This window comes from Leucopleurus acutus (assembly GCF_964270905.1).
Source record: "Leucopleurus acutus genome assembly, chromosome: 3".
In the NCBI taxonomy this organism is placed as follows: Eukaryota; Metazoa; Chordata; class Mammalia; order Artiodactyla; family Delphinidae; genus Leucopleurus; species Leucopleurus acutus.
The window spans coordinates 50,088,730-50,102,642 of NC_139145.1; the positions used below are offsets into that span (position 1 = coordinate 50,088,730).

The following is a 13,913-nucleotide window of genomic DNA, read 5'->3' on the forward strand; positions in this document are numbered from 1 at the left end:
GATGGGAACAAGGGGGCCTGGTCCACAGTCGAGCAGGCTTTGCCCTGAGCACTGCCCTGGGGGCTGGGAGAGGGGGACTCAAGGCAGGTCTTAAGCTTCTACAGATACCCGAAGTCTCTGAGAGCCAGCTTTCTGCCTTTGAACATCTAGGGGAGATACCCTGCAGAGCACCCATGCAAAGAACCCTGAAATGGGTCAGCTTTTAACCTTTTAAGTTTTTCCAGAACCATGATCTCAGATTTTTAACACAACTGCAGCAACATGAGGAACAGTAATAGCTCTCATTTTAAAAATGCTCTTTATACACTCTGTTCCTGAACCTGATCAACAGAACTATGCAGGGGCCTTACTTATAAAATCAATTTAGCAGATCATATCCAGGATTTTAAAAATGAAATAGAATAGAAAATCAAGTATGTTGCATTTGGTAAGGGAAAGTACTGCTTTATGAAAGTTGTTTTAGTTACAGATATACACAGACGTGTTACTTATATGACCATCACGCTGAGACATGATGTAGAACCTATTGCTTACTCTGAGTTGCAGTTTAAAAAAAAAGTAGGCCATCACTCTAACTGTATTAGCTCACTTAATCTTCACAACAACCTAGGTGGTGGGTAGCAATGTCATGCCCTCTTTGTAAATGAAGCAAGAGGCTCGGGGCAATGAAGGGATTTGGTGGAGGTCACATGGTCACTGAGGAGCATAGCTGGGAATCAAACCCAAGTTGTCAGAAACTGACGCCCTCAAAAGAGCTAGCCCAGGGCTTCTCAACGTATAAGCACAGAGCACCTAAAAAACCATGTGAAAGAGCTGTTTAGAAGGCAGACGCCCTGCCTCCCCCTACATCTCTCAGTGAGAATCTTTGGGGCTGGAGCCCTACCATCAGCATTTTTCAGAGGGTTCCCACTGTTCGGTGTAGGGCATCCCAGAAGGCTGACAGTGGGCTATGTGGGTCAGTCCTATACAATGTGGCTGGCAGCTCTTCAACACTCTGCACATGACTTTCATCTCCAGGGGATTTTGTCACAGGTTGTCATTATCTTTCCAGAAAGAGCCCTCCAGGTGGGCCTGGCCCCCTCTCAACCATACATGCTGTCTTGCCATGGACAATGTTCCATACGCGATGGGACCCTTCCCTGACCCCAGCTACCAGGTGGCCTTACCAGGTACTGGCTGCACATCCAGGTTTTTGTCTTTCTCAGTGTTGACGACCACAGCTCCTCTCATGAGTGGTGGGAAGAAGGGGGCAATAACAGAGGCATCAAACTTGGTGATAGGGATGCTGGCGGGGAAGGCCACCTGCTCAATCACTTCTGTCTCCATCGTGGCCCAAAAGTCCTCCACATTTACCTCACTAGAGGCCAAGAAGTCAGGCCAGGTGAACTAAAAGGTCAGGACAAAAAGGTCAAACTGTAGGAGCCACAGAACGTCAGCAACACAACAGCCTACCTTCTCCATACAGGCTGAGCAGGGGGAAGGAGTCAGACAGCCACACACTGCCGGGACACCCCCGAATCTAACATCTTAGTGCCAAACTGCTCCTTGGCCTCATTCCTTTCTCCCACACCACAGCACTCCCCAAGACCTAAGTCCCTTCTGCGTCTATGCCTTTATTCATGTCCTCTTCCCTGCCTCGCCAGGAGAGGGCAGATACCACTGCCTGTCATGTGCCAGACACCGACTAATTAACTACTACTATACAAGCCTGAGGGTGCCTGAGGTGAGAGCACTGGAGCGAGGGGCAGTCTGAACGAGAATGGGAACAAAGATCTAGTTCCAAAGCCCAAGCCCTTAATCCTTATGCCTGGCTGGCAGGAATCATCAGAATAAAACTTAGTGGCACTCCACCCACTTGCAAGGCCCTGTTGATCCCTCACCTCCTCCCGAAGGTCCTCCCAGACCATGCCAGCACATGGCTATCTCCTCTACGTGCAGCATGTACTTACCTACTGTAGACATTTAGCACTGCGCTACTCAATTTTTCTTCTTGTAAGCACTCTTATGCAGCCCTCAGAGTGAGACCCTGATCCTATTACCTCATCAGAATCATTTGCGATACTCAGCAATGCTGATATCCGGGCTGCACCTCCATCTGTATGAACTAAATCCCTAAGGCTGCATTTTTAAAAGATTCCCTAAGGTGAGTGGTTCTCAAAGCGTGGACCCGTGGCATGAGCAGCACCTGGAAACTTGTTAGACATGCAAATGCTCAGCCCACTCCAGACCCACTGAATCAGAAACCCTGGGGGTGGGCCCCAGCAAGCCTCTCACACTAAAGTTTGCAAATCATTGCCCAATGTAATTCTTATGCCCACAAAGTCTGAGAACCATTGCTCCACATAGAGACGTCTCTTATCAGTCCAGAGGGTCCTCCTCTACCAGTCCCCAAGAGGCGTGCCCAACCCTACAATCTCCTCGTGAACGTTTGTTTTGTTCAATACCTTTCTGTTTTATTTCACTGACTTTAGAACACCCCCAGCCTGCTCTCCTCGTACGCACTACCCAACTCTGCACTCCACACACAAAAGGGAGAAAAAGTCCTGGTCTCTAGAAAGAAACACCCAGAAACAAAGAAGAGAAGAGACACGCATACGGAAAGTGAAGGGAATGCTACTCCATTCTGTGAGGAGTGAGCCTTGATCGGAACAAGGCGGGTACCAGGCAGTACTAGGATATGTGAGTTTTTGCAGGGAGGCGGGCTTCTGTCTATTCTAGAGAGCAAAGAGCCAAAAGCCTGTGACCAGATGTGTTTAAAAGAACAGAGCTCAGCGGCTTCCCTGGTGGCACAGTGGTTGAGAGTCCACCTGCTGATGCAGGGGACACAGGTTCGTGACCCTGTCTGGGAGGATCCCACATGCCGCGGAGCGGCTGGGCCCGTGGGCCATGGCCACTGAGCCTGTGCCTCCGGAGCCTGTGCTCCGCAACGGGAGAGGCCACAACAGTGAGAGGCCTGCGTATCGCCAAAAAAAAAAAAACAACCAGAGCTCAGGGTCCCAGGAGGTACTGGTGAGTATGGTGGTGCTTATGAGCTCAGATTCTGGAGTGAGGGAGCCAGACCAAGGTCAAATCCCAGCTCCACCCCTTCCTGACTGGATGAGCTTGGGCAAGCTCCCTTCATCTACAAAAATATCACAGGGTTGAGAAGTCAGCCAGAAAGTAATGCACTGAGTACAGAGTAAGAACTTGGTATATGTAATAAAATGCTCAATAAGTCATAGCTGCACTATTAATATTTCCATTAGACAAGCAGATTTGAATGAGTCTAGAAACAGCCTCTTTGTGAGATAACACACAAAAGCAAATTTTTTTTACAGTTCATTTTACCTACAGGGAACACTTCGAAGGCTCCAGTAGCATTATGCTTGTTTTCATATATCTCATTATACACCACCACCCTCAAAACAGAACTATTTGATCACCGTATGTACTTATTTTTTTAATTGGGAAGAGAAAGAGGAATATGCATTAAATCCCTCATATGCTCAGCTGGCCGTGTCAAAATACACCAGAGCTTTTCTCCAGAGGTCCTGTACCACTCCCGGTGGCAAACAAGTGAGCTGCAGGTCCAGTGCTTAAAGAGTCCCTGTGGTAGAGTTCAGACATGGAAAGCTACTACTAGCATGCTCACGGGGCACTCCACACCTACGCAGGCAGACAGACCTCTCAGCATGAAGATGGGAAAGAGTTCACCTATGGGATTTTTGAAAAATTCCCTGTACCAGGTTAAATAATTTTCCCTATTAGTCTTAGTTTGTGAAGAGTTTTATCATAATAGGCGCTGAATAAAAAAGAAAGCCTTTTTTAGACATCCAGTGAAATAATCATATGGGTTTTCTCCTTTAAACTGCTAAGTACTGAATTACATTAGTATATTTTCTAATGTTGAAACAATCTTGCCTTCCTGAGATAAGCTTAGTCATGATTTTATTTTACTCAGTTAGATTTGTTCTGCAATTATCTTATTCAGAACTCTGACATCTATATTCATGAGTACTATCAGCCCAAATTTTCAGCTTATATTAAATGTATGGTTTTGTTTTCAGTTATATGGTCTTACACAATGACTTATATCCACTTTTGCTATTCTTCTACGACTGGAATCTTATTTCTTGGATAGTTGTTAGAATTAATGTATAAAGCCATCTGAGTTTGGTGTTATCTTTGGGTGAACATTTTTTAGTTAAGAACCTAAGTCAGATCAGTCCACTCCTCCTCAAAACCCTTCACGGGCTCTCCATCTCACTCAGTGGAAGTCCTTACAATGGCCCGGGCCACCCATAGCCTCTTGAACCTCACATATCCAACCACTCTACACCCTGCTCACAGAGCCAGCCACATCGGCCACCTTTCTGTTCCTCAACCACGCCCAGCAAACCCTCTTCAGATCCCATTCTTGCTGCTCCCTCTGCCTGGAATGTTCCTCCCACTGAAAACTACACAGGCTTCAGAAGGCTCTACTCAAATGCCCTTGTGTCAGACAGGACTTCCCCGACTACCTTCTATAAAGCAGGAGCCCCTTCTTCCCACAATACTGCTCTCTTCCTTACCCTGCCTTACTGTTATTGTTACTTTAAATTAATGTATTACCTATAATATATATTAATAGTATTTTAATATAATATACACAATTATTAATGTTTGTGTCCTGTCTCCCCAAATCAGAAAGTGAGCTCCATGAGCTCAAAAACTCCGTGGGTTTAACTGCCATTTCCCAAATGCCTAAAAAGTGCACCTAGAGTTCATGTTTAATAAATCTGTTGTTGAATAAGTAACAGGTGCCTCCATTTCCGCCTGGCCTGCCTTAGATGAAAGCCTGGGAACTGGCAAGAAAAAGCTACTCACCTCACCCAGGAAAGAACTAGAGCCATCTGCTCCTGGAAACACCACGTAGGAAGGTGGCTGCCAAAGTGTGCAGACATTTCTAAAGGTCACCTGTGGTGACCAAGAGGCACTTACCTCCACACTCTTTAGTGCCAGCACGTTTTCTTCACTCCTCTGGGCAACTTCCACTTTGGGGGCCACACCACAGATGCCACAGATCATGTCATTGTAGTCTCGGACAGTGAGGCACTCAAAAGCCCAATAGCCATTGCACAGCAGCTCCTGCAGCTGGCTCAGCTCCTCTGAGGTAAGAGTCTTCTCTAGAAGGAGAGCAAGAGCTCTGAGAAGTTCACAGAAGAAGACCTGGAGGCCACACGGGATGAGCAATGGCCAGCAAGAATAGCAATTCTGCAAGAATGCTTCTCTCCTAAGAACACCCAAGAGTACTAACCACCAAAGGGTCAAGCACCCTAGCCATTAGGTGTTCGGGTAGCAACTCAAAGGGCAATTCCAATGAGAGTTATAGCTGCCCTGTACTCAGCACCCACTAGGACCTAGATGCTATGCTGAGAGCTTTGAATACATTCTCTCATTTAACTCTCACATCTTTATGAGCCAAGAGTATTATTATCCTCACTGAATAACTGGAAAAACTGAGGCACAGAGAATAACTTACTCAAAACCACACTGCCACTAAGTGGTATAGTGCAGACTCAAACACAAACCTGTCTGACCCTAGAACCTTTCCTCTACTCCATCTGACCTCATAGCAGGGAAGGGGCAGGGGGCCTGGATTCTGTAGGAAGGGATGGGAAAAGCATAAACAGAAAGAAATGAGGAAAGCAAAGGGGAAAATAATTTCTAATAATAAGGAGGGTGGTGCCCACCTTCATGTCTCAGCATGAGCCTAGGAAATGGGAGCAGACCTCCAGAGGCTGTGTATTCAGAATGAGTCTGCTTAGCATGTAGTAACGCCAAGTCTACCTATGACCAAAGGATGAGCTTCTATGAAGTCTGTTTAATCTTGTGCTGAAGGTCTCTGGATACACGGAAAGACTCATGCTTTCCAAAGTTTGGCATTCGTAAAATTCAAGAGGAGGAGTGTGTTAGGAAGTCAAGAATGTCTTCTTTTCAAAGTATCAGACTCTCCTCCAAGGTAATTATGTTGACGAAAGCCCAGCACTGAAAATTCCCAGGGAGCTTAGAACTAACCTTGGGGAAACGGAGGAAGCCAACCTTTACCTGTCTGATCCTGCACTGACTTCAGAAGAGTGCTGATGGATACTCTGGGGTCCTCTCCCAGCTTGATCTGGTTTCGGATTGCAAAAAGCAAGTCCAGGCTCACTAGCAGCTTGTTTCCCACATTAAAGAGACCTGCAGGTTAAAAAATGGCAACAGAGACATTCACTGTTAACAACATCCACAACTGCAAAAAACAGGAGACTAACTAAATGCCCACCGATGGGGGAACATTAAAAAATAAACTGTGGTACATTCATAAAATACAAAACTAGAGGTCACCTGCTAGTTGGTAACCTACAAGCAGCTGTGAAGGAAACTGTTTAATTGGATCCCACTGTACCCAGAGCACAGAGCAGCCTTTTCAGCATGCAGGGGCTGCTCAGAAACCTTGCCTAGAAGATGGCAGAAGAGAAGGACATGAGCTCATCTCTTCTTACGAAAACACCAAAATCACAACTAACTGCTGGAACAACCATCAACGAAAAAACCCACTGGAACCTACCCAAAAAAGCTATCGTACATCTGAAGAAAGTGTAGAACCCACAACAAGATGGTAGGAGGGGGGCAATCACAATAAAATCAAGTCCCACACCTGCCAAACGGGCGGCCCACAAATTGGAAAATAATTAGATCGTAGAGGTTCTCCCACAGGAGTGAAAGTTCTGAGCCTCACATTAGGCTCAGAGCCTGGGGGTCTGGGAATGAGAGGACGAGCTCCCAGAGCATCTGGCTTTGAAGGCCAGAGGGGACTGACTGCAGGAATTCAACAGGACAGAGGGAAACAAACTCTAATCGCAGAGGGTGCACACAAGGTCTTGTGTGCACCAGGACCCAGGAGAAAAAGCGGTGACCTCCTAAGACCCTGAGCCAGACCTACCTGCTGGTATTAGAGGGTCTCCTGTGGAGGCAAGGTCGGCTGTGGCTCACTGTGGGGACAGACACTGGTGGCAGTAATTCTGGGGAGTACTAATTGGCATGAACCCTCCTGGAGGCTGCCATTTTCTCACCAAAACCCGGCCCCACCCAACAACCTGCAGGATCCAGTGCTGGGATGCCTCAGGAAAAACCACCAACAGATCAGGAACACAGCCCCACCCATCAGCAGACTGACTGCCTAAAATCTTCCTGAGCACACAGCTGCCTGCTAAACACACCCCTTGACACAGCCCTGCCCACCAGAGGGACAAGACCCAGCTAGACCAACCAATGTGCAGGGACCAGTCCCTCCCACCAGGAAGCCTGCACAAGCCTTGCAAACTGGCCTCATCCACCAGGAGGCAACAGCAAAAGCAAGAAGAACTACAACCCTGCAGCCTGTGGAATGGAAACCACACTCACAGAAAGTTAGACAAAAACGAGACAGCAGAGGAAAATGTCCCAGACGAAGGAACAAGATATAACCCCAGAACAACCAAGTGAAGTGGAGATAGGAAATCTACCCAAAAAAGAATTCAGAGTAATGACAGTAAAAAGAATTCAGAGTAATGATCCAAGATCTCGGAAAAAGAATGGAGACACAGGTGAAGATAAAAGAAATGTTTAACAAAGACCTAGAAGAACTAAAGAACAAACAAACAGAGATGAACGATATAATAATTGAAATAAAAAATACACTAGAAGGAATCTATAGGAGAATAAGCGAGGCAGAAGAATGGATAAGTGAGCTGGAAGACAGAATGGTGGAAATCACTGCTGTGGAACAGAATAAAGAATAAAAAGAAATGAGGACAGTCTAAGAAACCTCTGGGACAACATTAAATGCACCAACATTTGCATTATAGTGGTCCCAGAAGGAGAAGAGAGAGAGAGAGAACCTGAGAAAATATCTGAAGAGATATAGCTGAAAACTTCCCTAACATGAGAAAGGAAACAGTCACCCAAGTCCAGGAAGCGGAGAGTCCATACAGGATAAACCCAAGGAGGAACATGCCGAGACACACAGTAACCAAACTGACAAAAATTAAAGGCAAAGAGAAAATATTTAAAGCAACAAATAATATACAAGGGAATTTTCGTAAGATTATTACCTGATTTTTCAGCAGAAACTCTGCAGGCCATGAGGGAATGGCACGATATATTTAAAGCGATGGAAGGGAAGAAACTACAACCAAGAATACTCTACCCAGCAAGGCTCTCATTCAGATTTGACGGAGAAATCAAAAGCTTTACAGACAAGCAAAAGCTAAGAAAATTCAGTACTAACAGACCAGCTTTGCAACAAATGTTAAAGTACCTTCTCTAGGTGGAAAAGAAAAGACCACAACTAGAAACAAGAAAATTACAAATGGGAAAGCTCACTGGTAAGGGTAAACATACAGTAAGGCTGGGAAATAATCCACACACAAATATGATATCAAAACCAGCAATCATGAGGAGTGTACAAATGCAGGATATTGGAAATGCACTTGAAATTAAAAGACCAGGAAGTTAAAACAATCTTGTTTATATATAGACTGCTATATCAAAACCACATGGTAACAGCAAACCAAAAGTATACAGCAGATACACACACAAAAAAGAAAAAAGAATCCAAACACAACACTAAAGTTAGTCATCAAATCACAAGAAGAGAACAAAAGAGGAAGGGAAGAAAAAAGACCTACAAAAACAAATCCAAGACAATTAACAACATGGCAATAAGAACACAGATATTGACAATTACCTTAAAAGTAAATGGATTAAATGTTCCAACCAAAAGACACAGACTGGCTGAATGGATACAAAAACAAGACCCATATATATGCTGTCTACAATAGACACACTTCAGTTCTAGGGACACATAACAGACTGAAAGTGAGGAGATGGAAAAAGGTATTCAATGCAAATGGAAATCAAAAGAAAGCTGGAGTACCAATATCAGACAAAATATCAGACAAAATAGACTTTAAAATAAAGACTATTACAAGAGACAAAGAGACAAAAATAGACTTTTTCATATCAGACAAAATAGACTTTAAAATAAAGACATATCAGACAAAATAGACTTTAAAATAAAGACTATTACAAGAGACAAAGATGATCAAGGGACCAATCCAAAAAGAAGATATAAGAATTGTAAATATATATGCACCCAACATAGAAGCACCTCAATATATAAGGCGAATGCTAACAGCCATAAAAGGAGAAATCAATGTAACACAATTTAATAGTGGGGACTTTAACACCCCACTTACATCAATGGACAGATCATCCAGACAGAAAATCAATAAGGAAACACAGGCCTTAAATGACACATTAGACCAGATGGACTTAATTGACATTCAGAGAGCATTCCATCCAAAAGTAGCAAAATACACATTCTTTTCAAGTACACATGGAACATTCTCCAGGATTCATCACATGTTGGGTGACAAAGCAAGCCTCAGTAGATTTAAGAAAACTGAAATCATATCAAGCATCTTTTCCAACCACAATGCTATGAGATTAGAAATCGATCGCAAGAAAAAAAACTGAAAAAACACAAACATATGGAGGCTAAACAATATGCTACTAAACAACCAATGGATCACTGAAGTAATCAAAGAGGAAATCAAAAAATACCTAGAAACAAACGCAAATGAACGCACGATGATCCAAAACCTATGGGACGCAGAAAAAACAGTTCTATGAGGGAAGTTTATAGCAATACAATCTTACCTCAGGAAACAAGAAAAATCTCAAATAAACAAGCTAACCTTACATACCTAAAGCAACTACAGAAAGAATAACAATCAAAACCTAAAGTTAGTAGAAGGAAGGAAATCATAAAGATTAGAGCAGAAAATGAATGAAATAGAGACAAACAAAACAATAGAAAAGAACAATGAAACTAAAAGCTTGTTCTTTGAGAAGGTAAACAAAACTGATAAACCTTTAGCCAGATGCATCAAGAAAAAAATGGAGAGGGCTCAAGACAATAAAATTAGAAGTGAAAAAGGAGAAGTTACAACTCACACCAGAGAAACACAAAGGATCATAAGAGACTACTACAAGCAATTATATGCCAATAAAATGGATAACTTAGAAGAAATGGACAAATACTTAGAAAGGTACAATCTCCCAGGACTGAACCAGGAAGAAATAGAAAATATGAACAGACCACTCACAAATACTGACATTGAAACTATGATTTAAAAACTCCCAACGAACAAAAGTCCAGGACCAAATGGCTTCACAGGCAAATTCTATCAAACATTTAGAGACGAGTTGACACCTACCCTTCTGAAACTATTCCAAAACATTGCAGAGGAAGGAACACTCCCAAACTCATTCTGAGGTCACCATCACCCTGATACCAAAACCAAAGATACCACAAAACAAAGCAAACAAAAAAAACCACAGGCCAATATCACTGATGAAGATGCAAAAATCCTCAACAAAATACTGGGTTGGCCTAGAAGTTCCTTCAGTTTTTAAGAAAAAAATTAAAGACGCATTTTTCATTTTCACCAAGAACTTCCTTGAACAATATATTCAGCCTTTCGTTCCACTACCTTCTGCCATTTTTCAGGCAACTTCATAATTCCATCTTTCCAAAACTTTTTACCTTTTTGAGCAAAGAACTGTTCCAGGTACTTTTTACAGTCTTCCAGGAAATTGAAATTTTTTTCCATTAAGAGAATTTTGTAAAGACATAAACCAATGGAAATCCGAAGGTGCAATGTCTGGTGAATATAGTGGATGAATGAGAACTTCCCAGCCAAGCTGTAACATTTTTTGCCTGGTCATCAAACATGTGGTCTTGCATTATCCTGATGGAAGATAATGCGTTTTCTGTTGACTAATTCCGGACGCTTTTTGTCGATGCTGCTTTCAGTTGGTCTAACTGGAGCAGTACTTGTTTGAATTAATCGTTTGGTTTTCAGGAAGGAGCTCATAATAGAGGACCCCCTTTCAATCCCACCCATACACATGTCACCTTCTTTACATGAAGACCGGCTTTTGGTGGTGGTTGCCCCATGATCTCTTCCGTTCCACATTATCGTACAGTATCCACTTTTCATTGCCCGTCACAATTTGTTTTAAAAACGGCAACGTTTTTACTGTCTAAATAGAGAACTGCATGTGGAAGGTTTTTTTTGCTTGGCTTCTGTGGAACCCGAACATCAAAGCGATTAACATAACCAAGCTGATACAAATGATTTTCAATGCTTGATTTGGATATTTTGAGTATGTCGGCTATCTCCCGCATGGTATAACGTTGACTGTTCGCAATTAATGTCTCGATTTGATCTCTATCAACTTCAACTGGTCTACCCAACCATGGAGCATCGTCCAGCGAGAAATCTCTAGCACAAAACTTTGCAAACCACTTCTGACACATTCGATCAGTCACAGCACCTTCTTCATACACTGCACAAATTTTTTGCGTTTCAGTTGCGTTTTTACCTTTCTTGAAATAATAAAGCATGACACGCCAAAAATGTTGCTTTTTTCTTCCATCTTCAATATTAAAATGGCTATGCAAAAATTCAACAATGCTGATAAGTTTTTGTTTAAATGAACGCTGATATGACAGCTGTCATGATACAATCTAACGGAATTGTTTTGAATGAAGTTAAAGACAACTAAGGGCTACTAGAGCCATCTTACGGAAAAACACAAACGAGCATTTTGGCCAACCCAATACTAGCAAACTGACTTCAACAATACATTAAAAGGATCATACGCCATGATCAAGGGGGATTTATTTATCCCTGGGATGCAAGGATTTTTCAATATCTGCAAATCAATCAGTGTGATACACAACATTAACAAACTGCAGAATAAAAACCATATGATCTCAATAGATGCAAAAAAAATTTTTTTGACAAAATTCAACATCTATTTATGATAAAAACTCTCTAGAAAGTGGGCCTAGAGGGAACATAGCTCAACATAATAAAGGCCATATATGACAAACCTACAGATAACATACTCAGCAGTGAAAAACTGAAAACATTTCCTCTAAGATCAGGAACAAAACAAGGAGGTCCACTCTCGTCACTTTTAGTCAACAAAGTTTTGGAAGTTCTAGCCATGGCAATCAGAGAAGAGAAAGAAATAAAAGCAATCCAAATTGGAAATGAAGTAAAACTGTCACCGTTTGGAGATGACATGATATTATATATAGAAAATCCTAAAGATGCTACCAGGAAACTACTAGAGCTCATCGATGAATTCAGTCAAGTTTCAGGATACAAAATTAATACACAGAAATCTCTTGCATTCCTATACACTAACAACAAAAGATCAGAAAGAGAAATTAAAGAAACAATCCCATTTACCATCACATCAAAAAGAACAAAGTATCTAGGAATAAACCTACTTAAGGAGGCAAAGGAGCTTTACTCTGAAAACTATAAGACACTGTCAAAAGAAATTGAAGGTGACACAAAAGATAGAAAGATATACCATGTTCTTGGATGGAAGAATCAATATTGTCAAAATAACTATATTACCCAAGGCAATCTACAGATTCAATATGCAATCCCTATCAAATTACCAGCAGCATTTTTTTACAGAACCAGAACAAAGATTTTTAAATTTGTATGGAGACACAAAATACTCCGAACAGAGAGTTAATCACAAGGGAACCCCCATAAGGCTTTCAGCTGATTTCTCTACAGAAACATTGCAGGCCAGAAGGGAGTGGCAAAATATATTCAGTCTTGAAAGGGAAAAATCTGCAATCTAGAATACTCTACCCAGCAAGATTATCATATTTAGAATAGGAGGAGAAATAAAGAATTTCTCAGACAAGCGAAAACTAAAAGAATACAGCGATACTAAATCTACCCTAAAAGAAATATTGAAAGGTCTTCTCTAAATAAAAAAGCAAGAAGATATAGGAAAAAGGAAATCACAGTTGGAAAGTAAATCACTTAAATAAGCCAGTATACAGATCAAAAATAATATCTATTTGTGAAAGTGACGATAAACACAAGGAACAGCAAGAGGATAGGCATGAAGATGTAAAAGGGACATCAAAATCATAAAATCTGGGGGACAAGAGTAAAAAAATTTAGCTTCTTTTTTTTAAGAACGTGTTTGACCCTATATGTCTAAAGCAAGCGGATATAGGAAGGGGTTAATGTACTTGAAAAAGAGGGTAACCACAAATCAAAAACATACAATAGATTCACAAAAAACAAAAAGAACACAAGCATAAAATAAAAGGAAATCATCAAATGACAAAAAGTAAAACAAAAAGAAAGGAACAAAAAAGAAAAATAGAGCCAGGAGGAAAACAAGGTTTAAAATGGCCATAAATACATATTTATCAATAATTACCTTAAATGTCAACGAATTAACTGTTCCAATCAAAAGACAGAGTGGCAGACTGGACTAAAAAAACAAGAGCCTACAATATGCTGCCTATGAGACCCACTTTAGGGCAAAGGACACACATAGATTGAAAGTGAGGAGATGGAAAAAGATATTTCATGCAAATGGAAATGACAAGAAAGCAGGGGCCGCAATACTCATATCACACAAAACAGACTTTAAAACAAAGGCCATAAAGAAGATAAAGAAGGACATTATATAACGATAAAGGGATCAACACAAGAGGATAGTACACTCATTAACATATATGCACCCTATACAGGAGCACCTAAATACACAGAATACTAACAGACATAAAGGGAGAAATTGTTAGGACTACGATAATAGTAAGAGACTTTAACACCCCACTCATATTAATGGACAGATCTTCTAGCCAGAAAATCAGTAAGGCAACAGATTCAAAATGATACAACAGAACAGTTAGACTTGATTATTTCAGGATATTACATCCAAAAAACTCAGAATACACATTCTTTTCGAGGGCACATGGAACATTCTCTAGGATTGACCACATACTAGGGCATAAAACTAACCAACAAATT

The 13,913-nt window shown here is 41.6% G+C and overlaps 1 protein-coding gene across 2 annotated transcripts in view; it reads right to left on the reverse strand.

Annotated features, from left to right (window-relative positions):
- Nucleotides 1-13,913, reverse strand: part of HMGXB3 (HMG-box containing 3) — a 58,822-nt gene that overhangs the window by 5,001 nt on the left and 39,908 nt on the right. For both annotated transcript variants that reach the window (XM_082835468.1, XM_082835467.1), the window contains 3 exons: nucleotides 6,067-6,198; nucleotides 4,960-5,144; nucleotides 1,167-1,386 (listed from right to left, as the gene is read on the reverse strand). In XM_082835468.1, coding sequence (XP_082691594.1) covers nucleotides 1,167-1,386; nucleotides 4,960-5,144; nucleotides 6,067-6,198 — 537 coding nt within the window. The remainder of the gene's footprint in view (nucleotides 1-1,166; nucleotides 1,387-4,959; nucleotides 5,145-6,066; nucleotides 6,199-13,913) is intronic.